At 43.0% G+C, this 9,844-nt stretch overlaps 1 protein-coding gene across 1 annotated transcript; it reads right to left on the bottom strand.

Annotated features, from left to right (window-relative positions):
- Positions 1 to 4,693: 4,693 nt before the first annotated feature.
- SNTN (sentan, cilia apical structure protein) lies at positions 4,694 to 9,030 on the bottom strand. The gene is made up of 4 exons (XM_056866942.1): positions 8,921 to 9,030; positions 8,124 to 8,158; positions 5,517 to 5,656; positions 4,694 to 4,872 (listed from the first exon to the last, which is right to left on the bottom strand). The coding sequence occupies exons 1-4, from the start codon at positions 9,028 to 9,030 to the stop codon at positions 4,717 to 4,719; spliced, it is 441 nt and encodes a 146-aa protein (XP_056722920.1). The 3' UTR covers positions 4,694 to 4,716.
- Positions 9,031 to 9,844: the final 814 nt, after the last annotated feature.

Raw genomic sequence — 9,844 nt, 5'->3', positions numbered from 1 at the left:
GGATTGAACCTGAGGCCTTCAGCTCAGCAAGCCAAGAAGATGCTGTACCACTGAGCCACAGCCCCCCCCCACCAGCCCATCTTTCCTCAGTCCCAGCATGACAACCATCATCTGTTATAAGAAAGTGGCAGGCAGAAGGATATAGTTTATTACTCATCATAATGAACCTCAGAGCTGTGTTTGAGCTGTTCCTCAAAGTGCGCATTGAAATTTTGCACTGATCTAAATCCCATTCTGTGCTGTGAAAAGTGGGATTCAGAGACTAAATTATGCTGCTTAATCAAATCTGAATGACTTTAGCAAATCCTAGGCTGTTTCTGTGAATCAAGAATACGGTCAAAGCATACTGATGTCTGACTCTAAAATTTTACCAAGTGGCAGTTACATGCATATAAGCCTATTTTTACAACTATAAGGGCTAGAAAACGTTTTCTTTTTAAAAAATCCAGAAAATGTTGATGTCATAAATATACACACACATATATAGCACCATTAGTGTGCTTATAAGGATAACCAGAAAGTAGAGATTCTTGTCCATGGGTGGGCAACTGGCCAATTTCTTTTATATCACCTTGTACCAACAAACTGCAAAGAGTGCTGGATTTGATGGTTTGGATTTGATCCAGCAAGATGCTTTAGTATGAGTGATTTGAGTGTGGTTTTAGGTTTTTAAAAAATTGTTATGAGAAATTTGGAACAGTGCTGAATTGGTTACGTTAACTTTATTTGGCAAGCAATATATGAGGGCAGAAGATCTTTATTTGGAGATTTTTGTTTCTGTTATGGACTGCCTGTTCGGTATGCCTTCTAGCTTTTACAAAATAATAGACATGAAAAGCAAATGCACAGGTGGCCATTTGCTCCTATGATGACCAATGAATACACAGTAGTTGCTGTGTGAAGGTGCTGAATTCTGCATCCATAACCAGATGATCCCAGCTTACCCTCACTCTGCACATAGGACCCTTGTGTTCTTTAACAAGCCCTTATTATCCCATTTGTCGGTAGGGTTGCCAGCTACAGATTGGGAAATACCTGGAGATTTTGGGGGGTGGGGCCTGAGGAGAGCAGGGTTTGGAGGGGGAGGGACTTCAAATGCCATAGAGTCCAATTGCCAAAGTGGCTATTTTCTCCAGGTGAACTGATCTCTTGTCGGCTGGAGATCAGTTGTAATAGCGGGAGATCTCCAGCCACTACCTGGAGGTTGGCAACCCTATATGTCTGACTTCTGCTTGGATTCTAAAAGCAGGCAGTGTTCTAAAAGGAGAAGGATCAGTTTACAAGCGGCTGTTGGAATGCAGCCACGTCGCACTACATTACTGCCTCAGTTTCTTTCCAGGTACTTATATATCCTGCCATTTTGCTACCGCTTCTTCTACTTTTTTAAAGGCTAATAATATGACAGAGATCAATTTCTCAGGAGGGCTACTGCCTGATCTTGTGCCGGCTGGCATTTCTTTAAAGACAGCTTGTGCAGCAAGCTCTTTGACATGCCTTGGCGATCACTTGACGAATTGCTGGACTGCAAATATGTCCGGTAAGGCAAAGTTTCACAAGGAGGATCCTTTACCTTGACGCTCGTTTGCTATTGATTTTGCCACTCTCGGGATGGCTGGCAGCCAGCTTCTTCTGCTTCTCGTCAGGTATCTGACGAAATAGCCTTCAGGTTATATATAAAACCACAAATGACACACACCGGGTTTGAATGAAAGCACATGCCTGAGCTTGCAGTTGCTCAAGGCAGTGAGATCTAGAGAGACACACACACACTCCAAGCTCATCAAATGCAGAGAACTTGACGTCAACATCCGACCCATGCTGGCCTTACGAAGGAGAAATGGAGAGTTTATTTAGATCATGTTTTTTTCCTGAACTGACTAGCTGCTCCACCATCCCTTTAACCAGAAGAAAGTGGTTGATTTCTGACCACAGAGAGAAGGGGCTACAGACTTGATCTGGAAGCTCTCTTTCCTCATGCCACATGCATGGCAAGCGACTGTGTTAGTAGGGAAGGAAATTCTCAGGAGAGCTCTTCTGTACTGTTACTTCCCTCTGTCACTAGCACTCTTAAGAGGAATTCTCTTGATTCCTCTGTACCCAAGTTCTCCTTGAAAACCAACAATCAGTGTCTGTCCCTCTTTTTAGGAATTCAGTGCCATGTCCACACTGCGCGTTTGCGGCTCTGAATTCTGCGGGCTTTCCTTGCAATTTCCCACTTGAACTTACCCGAAGGATTCCGAGGATCTCTCCAGAGCGCAATTTCGCCACGTTAAGCGCATCCGCTTATACGTCGAATTAAAAAAATAACACGTCTTCCACACCCGGTGCCTGAAAGTGGGAACATGCAATGCGTGTTCGATCCTCTTCCTGCTGCCAGCCCACTTCCTGCTGCCAGCCAACCCCCGCACTCCCCCTGCCTCCCTTACTAACGCATGCCCAATCGCCGTCCTTGCTTGGAGCACCGACTGGGCATGCGTGGGAGCGTGCCGGTCTGGGCTTTTCAAATGCAGCAGAGAAAGGCAGCGCGGTGGGAACAGAAATTTAAAGTCGTATTGGATTCTTTTGTACTGGACGCAGGTAAATTGCGAGGTAAGTTTCTAGTGCGTTCATGGGCCAGGATCCATTTCGTATCAATTCTGTTTTGTCAAAAGAGAACCCTGAAAAGACTCTGTGGCACTGAAGTCCCTCCCCTCCCCAAACCCTCTTCAGGCGGCACCCCAAAAATCTCCAGGTATTTCCCAACCTGGAGCTGGCAACCCTACGCCATGGTCCTGATTAGAGCGGGCTCTCAAAAAACTGAGTTTTCGGGAGGCGTGGAATGGATCCTTGGTCTGTTCATGGATCAGTATCATGTATTGTTGAGCCCTTATTCTTACAAACCACAAATGAGGGGGTAAACCTGTGTTAGGAGTGTATTCAGGCAAAGTTAGGGCTCTTGTGAGGGAAAAACAATTCCTACACGTGGAAAATTGGTACGTTAAGAAAAGGCTAGGCTAGAATTCTTCAGCAATTCTCTATATGCAGGGACTTTTTAAAAAGCGGAAGAACATTAACTCAACTGCCAATTGCAGTTGGAAGTGATACAGTCCAGACGTAGATTTATCACCGCATGACACTGCTACTTTTGTCTAAGTGTACAGGTGAGAGACTTTGGACTCCTGCTGCCATGTGCAGACATCAGCCATGGGAATGCAGGCGACTGCACATCACGACAGTGCAATGCCTTTCGTGTCAGTGAGCTAAATCTGTCCCTTAAGTCCTTTCATTAGCACCAAAGGTCACCAGTGAGTAGGCTAATTTTCCTCCCAACACATCCCTCTTCCTGCTTAAAGAAAATAAGAATGTGCCAAGGCTGAAGGACCGCCTACCCGCCTCCTCGACTCAGCAAGTCAGAGAAAATGAAGGGGTTGGAACACTTTTTGATTGCATCAGTAACTTTACAGCCTTTTAAGGGCATTTCATTTCCTCCAAATAGTTATTGAGAAATGATTTTGTCCTTTTAAAATACGACAGTTAAAAAAATAATAAGCATGGCGGGTTCTCTGAATTCTCAGCTTTTGTTTTTTTAAAAAATATCTAACCCCTCCCATTGTATACTTTCCCCCTTATTACCCCTGCAAGGCAAGAAACTAGAGACTTATTTTTTTAATGAACGATGGGAATTCCGTGAGCCTGTTAAACATATTGTTACAATGTCATATCAATATAATAGTATCCAATGGTCAATTTGAAAAATGCCCCCTGTTGGCATGGGGGAAAGAATGGCTGCCTTATGGGTGGTACTGAGAAAACCTAAACTTTACCTCCTGCATGGCAGCCATCCAGGTAGGGTTGCCAACCTCCAGGTACTAGCTGGACTGGCAATCTCCTTTTATGTAAATGCGGATTTTCCTATATAGGCAGTACAATTAGACCTATCAGGACGAGATCAGAACATCATTCTAGGATTCGTGCAAGAAATTTTGAGGCGCCGCTTACTCCGCACTTTATTGAAAAAGGACACTGAGATAGCGACATGGACACCGAGATAGCGACACACATACACATGTCTGTTGCAGTCAATGCTACAACAAATGCAGCACATGCAAACATAAGAAGAGCCCTGCTGGTCCATCTAGTCCAACATCCTGTCTCACACAGCAGCCAACCAGTTGCCCTGGAGGGAAAGCAACAAGGCATAGATGCCAAGGCCTCACCTGGTGGGCCTATAAGAATGTGTTTCTGTTTTGGATTGCATGGTTATTCTCAGAAGCTTGGTCCTAGCATTGGTATTCAGGGGTTTACTGGTTCTGAACATGGAGGTTCCCTTTAGTCACCACAGCATAAGTACATAAGAGCACCTAGTTGTACTCAATTATCATTAGATTAGAACAGGAGGTTTACCATACAGCAAGAGGTCCTTAGTTCATTGTCATACAGTGTATCCAAAGTATCTTTTACAGACCAATCCTATGCAGTAAGAGTACATACAATTTAGCTTTAGGTTGCAATCCGTTCAACAATTATTTGCACAAAACATGCATGGGATTGGGCTGATCTTTGATATCCAAAGGCAGATAAGGCTTCTGCCTTGATCCCCTGGTAATTTCCACTAATCCATAATTCTACTAAGGCTACCTGTTGAGCAATCTTCAATTCTAGATCTTCCTGTAAAAGTATATTATCATTATTATTATTAACTGTTTCTTCACAGTTGCAGCCAGTCTTCTTAGTCATTCATTTTTTTGCACACTTTTTGATGTCTTCCAGGAGGTCAGACATCAGAGTGATACTAAGTGTCTGAACCATAAAATCCTCAAAGTCAATTGGCTCGTTCTTGCTCTCGTCGAAACTGGCAAGGATTTCCTGGTATTTTGGTTTCTCTTCTTGCCCCTGTAAAGTAAATTGAATTATTTGGTGGCAAAATATGGAATCTGTTTTCATCAGCACTAATGAGGGGAACGGTTCGGAAATGAAACACACTTCATAGGTAGGTTGCAGGATCAGAGGCCCATTTAATGAATGGTGAGAAGGGTGATGGCCTCCTGCTGCTTCAGACTATGTGTGATTTCTCCTCAAGAGCTCCATATCTTTGGTTCTAAAAGGTTAATGATACCATTAGAACCATTATATGAGTTTATATACTTGGTAGGCATGTTGAATCCACAAATTTCTCTGCTTAAAATAAAGGGCAATTGAAGTGGATATGGTTATTTTGAGACATAACAAATGCTCCTTAAAATACTCGTTTTAAAAAAACAAAAACAAACCTATTTTTAATATATCCAGGGATAGATATATTAAAATGTATCTTGCCCCCCACATTAATGGATCATTGTTTTTGTGTCTTTGTATGTATTTTAGCTCTGGTTTTAATGGTTTCAATGACGTATTGTTGTTGTAGCGGGTTGGTTTTAAAAATGAGATTTTATTATGTATGTTTTAATTTGTTAGTTGTCTTGGTGGCCCTTGTGAGGGCAGAAAAGTGGGATATAAATGTTGTAAGTAAAGAAATAAATTCACTTCAATCCTCTTACCTGTATAAAATGCGTAAACTGAGTTTGGAGCAATTCTTTAGCTTCGGATCTGATGAGTTTCCCGTCAGCGTCTGCAGCATTATTGTACACTAAGACTAAAGTAGTAACAGCTTTCTCTAGATCAGAGCCTTTCCCTAGAGCTGAGGAAAAATAATACTTGAGCTGATATAGAAAAGCACTTTCTAGAAAGACCACAGGTCAGATCAAATGTATCTTGCCCCCACATTAATGGATCTGATATGGCACCCCAGTGTGGAATTTTCTCTCTATAGGATTTTAAGAGAGACTAGGAAATATACTTGAAGTAGGAAAAATATACTTGAATGAAAATATACTTGAAGTAGAAACAAGCCTGATAATAGGGTTGCCAGCTCGGGTTTGGGAATACCTGGAGATTTGGGGGGGTAGATCCTGGGGAGGGCAGGGTTTGGGGAGGGAAGGACCCTCAGCAGGGTATAATGCCAGAGTCCACCCTCCAAAGCAGCCATTTTTTCCAGGGAAACTAATCTCTATTGTCTGGAGGTCGATTGTAATAGCAGGTTGGCAAACCTACCTGACTATGATGTGTGTGATGCTGGGTCTCAGGAAAGAGCAACTGCTTGAGACAAGGTGAAACCTATGAGGCCTTTGCACTCTAAACCTTAATGTTACTGTCTGTGTTTAGGGTTGCCAACTCCAGGTGGAGAAATTCCTGGAGATCTGGAGATGGAACTAGGAAGGGTGGGGTTCGGGAAGGGAGGGACCTCAGTGGGGTATAGTGCCAAAGAGGCCACCCTCGAAAGCATCTATTTTCTCCAGGGGAACTGATCCCTGTCATCTGGAGATTAGGTGTAGTTCCAGGAGATCTCCAGGCTCCCTTGGAGGTTGGCAGCACTAATTGCAGTTGCTGTTATGAAGCTGCAGCTAGGTTTGCCACATTTGATTGCAAAAGGCCTGTGAATAGAGGCAGAGTGTGAAGCCAAAGCTGAAGGCAAGGGCAATCAGGGGGAATAGAGTTGCCAAGCTCCAGGTGGGACCTGGAGATCTCCAGGAATGACCAATGAACTCCAGACTATAGAGATCAGTTCGACTTGTTAAGGGAGCCAAGGCAGAAAAACCTAGTTGGTCAGACACGGATCCTGGAAGCATCCAGGAGGAAAGGGATAGACTCTAGTGACTTAAGAGCAAAGCTGTGACAGCTTCTCACAGGATATGGATGGAATATGGGCAGAACCTGACAGGTTATAAATGGAGCCAGGCAGAATGTATAGTTTATTGGCTTTCTGGACCCTGGTGCTGTTTACCTGACAGGGCAGCTTTCTGAGAAAACTACCAATTGGTTGACATAGTCCTAGCTTCTGCATATGTTGTTCTTTAAGGGTGGAAACAGAGAGGCTGAGACTACATGCTGGTGTCTTTAAGCAGACTGCTTGAACAATACAGTACTAAGCCATGCAGTCTACTGTCATCTGGACTCCTGAGACAATGTTTCTGCTCTTGTGAGTCTCCTACTAATTTTTTTCATGAATGAATTATTTTGTAAATGACATGCTGCCCAACTGTGACCTTAACTTCTGGGTTCTCCTTTTTGGTTGGGTAATTTAGACCTCTAAAATGACTAAACTGAGGCTGTTGTACTTTGGTCACATTATGAGAAGATAAGAGTCACTGGAAAAGACAATCACGCTAGGAAAAGTTGAAGGCAGCAGGAAAAGAGGAAGACCCAACAAGAGATGGATTGACTCTATAAAGGAAGCCACAGCCCTCAGTTTGCAAGACCTGAGTATGGCTTTTAAGGATAGGACATTTTGGAGGACATTGATTCTTAGGGTCACCATGATGCAGAAGCAACTTGATTGCGCTTAACACACACACAATTTAGACCTATCCACATTCACTGAATAAGTGGGAAAGGTTGAATCACAGTTGCGCCTATTCGCCTCAATCATGATCTCCATGCTTTGTACCAAAAGTCTAAATAGAGATCCTACACATGTACAAATTTAGTCTTTTGGGGTGAAAATGAGGAGGACAGGAATGGGGACAGCAGGTCAGGTCCTTGCCTTCCCCTAAACTAAACTTATGGAAAAGATTCATACTGCACTTCTTCTATGAAACCCAGTATTGCACAACATTTTCCACTGGAGGCTGGTCGCATTCGAGGCCAGCCTTGACCTGCATTCATAGTCAGATTAGCTCTGATGGTTCAGCTCTCAGTGGGAAGGTATGTGCTAAGTGCCATCAAGTCACTTCCGACTCAGTGCGACCCAAAAATCAATGTCCTCCAAAACGTCTTATTATTAACAGCCTTGCTCAGGTCTTGCAAACTGAGGGCCATGGCTTCCTTTATAGAGTCAATCCATCTCATGTTGGGTCTTCCTCTTTTCCTGCTGCCTTCAACTTTTCCTAGCATTACTATTTCCTAGCATTATGGGAAGGTACTTGAGTCCAAATTGGAAGAGCCATAGAATGTGACTCCTAAATAACAGAGGGAACTGCAGAAATGCTTGGCTTTGGGAGGGCTATGGAGTCTGCCATTCTTGGTTAGGATTACCAGCTCTCATTTATTGACTGAATCTGATGCTGTCCCAGTACCCAGGAGTAGACAACTGGAGTAAGCCACCTTACCTTTGATGGAAGCCAGCTGCTTGGATATTGGAATACTGGGAATGAAATAGAGAGACACTGTTACTATGGGGTTAGTTTTGACAAGAGTTGGATTTCTGTTTGTGCCGTTTCATTGATATAATATTATTAAATGATAGCAGGAGGCTTTTATTATTTAATCTGTCTCCTTTATAAAAGTTGCTCTCAAACAGACAAACAGCTAACGAGACTGGCCAGAACATGAGAATGGAATATCTGTGTGCAATTCCTATCTGAACATACATGAACATGTGAAGTTGCCTTACACCGAATCAGTCAGTATTGTCTACTTAGACTGGCAGCTGCTTCCCAGGGTACAGGCAAAGGTCTTTCACATCACCTTCTACCTGGTCCTTACTGGAGATGGCAAGGATTGAACCTGGGACCTTATGCAGGTGAAGCAGATGCTCTACCACTGAGCCACAGCCCCTCCCCTACAGTAGAGAAAGTCAGCATATAAAAAACTACTCTTCTTCTTCACATGAGTAACTCTGAGATTTCAAAAGCAAGAATGGGATATGATACATTATTGTGTTTAAAAAATAAATCTATTGAATAAATCGTCTTGGAGGATTTTCATACTCTTCCTCAGGTTTAAAATTTTAATAAAAGAATGACTACTTTTGCTAAAGCATGAGAAACTACTTAGACTCCTACCCACAAACTGTGGAACCTCCTCACACATGTAGATGTGCGGGATAAAAAACCCCAACCCAAAATGAACTTTGAAACAAATATCTGGTGATCAGGAAGAAGAAGAGAACAGAACTATCACTTACCTTTTGGGCATTTTCCTTGATTTTGAAGTGGTATCTTTGGCTGAAGAAGCCTCTGCTTTTTTTAGAGAATACGACTTTGGGTCCCCAGAACTAGAGGCACAGCCGCACATCCTTTGCTACAGCCTGAGCACTGTTTATGATCTCTAAGCAACTCGAGGGATCGCAAACAGGCAAACTCCAGCCTTTGTGCTGTGACGGGTGAAGCTGGCCCAGCCTGTTCTTTGACTGGGCCGCTCAGTTGTGGAAAGGCTACCTGGTTGTCCCAAGGAAGGCTAAATAAATCAGTCTGAAGCAAAGTACAAGAACACGGCTGAAGGATTAGTCACTGTTTGCAACACACGGGATTTTCTCACTTGATGCAGAAGGTGCCCATGAGTCTGACTTGCTCCTAGAACAAATAGAAGTCTTCGTGGCACCATAAAGGCAAATGGATTTGGGTCCAAGGCCATGAAATGCCAAAGGTACAGAGTGTGATGTCATTTCTACACAGAAGTCAAATCTATAGAATATATGAGTGTGTGTGTGTGTGTTTACACACATATACCACCTGAAGTCATATGCCATACATCTGATGCATCCACAATAAACCTCATAACCCCCCTTCCCCCCCATAAACTAGCTAACCCTGTGGGATGTTAATGGACAATGGAAGAAACCATTTTAAAACAAATTATTGTTCCTGTTGACATAGACATTAAATAGGCTTTCAGACCCAGGGACTGTAAAAAGTGCTTTAAATGTTGTGCATTATATGTTGCAAGTAATAGAAGTATGTGTGAGAGAGAAATGCAGGGCAAAGAAATCCCACCCACTGGATATTGGTGATCCATGCCAGATCTTGATCATTATTTCGAAGATTTCCTTCACAGTCATGAGAGCTAGAAATTTCCTTTAAATGATGATTGATATTCTTTGGCTGTCACG

Source organism: Euleptes europaea, chromosome 1 (assembly GCF_029931775.1).
Source record: "Euleptes europaea isolate rEulEur1 chromosome 1, rEulEur1.hap1, whole genome shotgun sequence".
In the NCBI taxonomy this organism is placed as follows: Eukaryota; Metazoa; Chordata; class Lepidosauria; order Squamata; family Sphaerodactylidae; genus Euleptes; species Euleptes europaea.
This window is presented reverse-complemented; position numbering and strand designations above follow the sequence as displayed.

Excerpts from the sequence above, each read along its gene's own strand:
- SNTN (XM_056866942.1), bottom strand. The coding sequence starts at position 9,030 with ATGTGCGGCTGTGCCTCTAGTTCTGGGGACCCAAAGTCGTATTCTCTA. Across the intron at positions 8,159-8,920 it reads TCAAGGAAAATGCCCAAAAG|TATTCCAATATCCAAGCAGC; the intron begins GTAAGTGATAGT and ends TTTCATTCCCAG. Across the intron at positions 5,657-8,123 it reads GCAGCTGGCTTCCATCAAAG|CTCTAGGGAAAGGCTCTGAT; the intron begins GTAAGGTGGCTT and ends ATTTTTCCTCAG.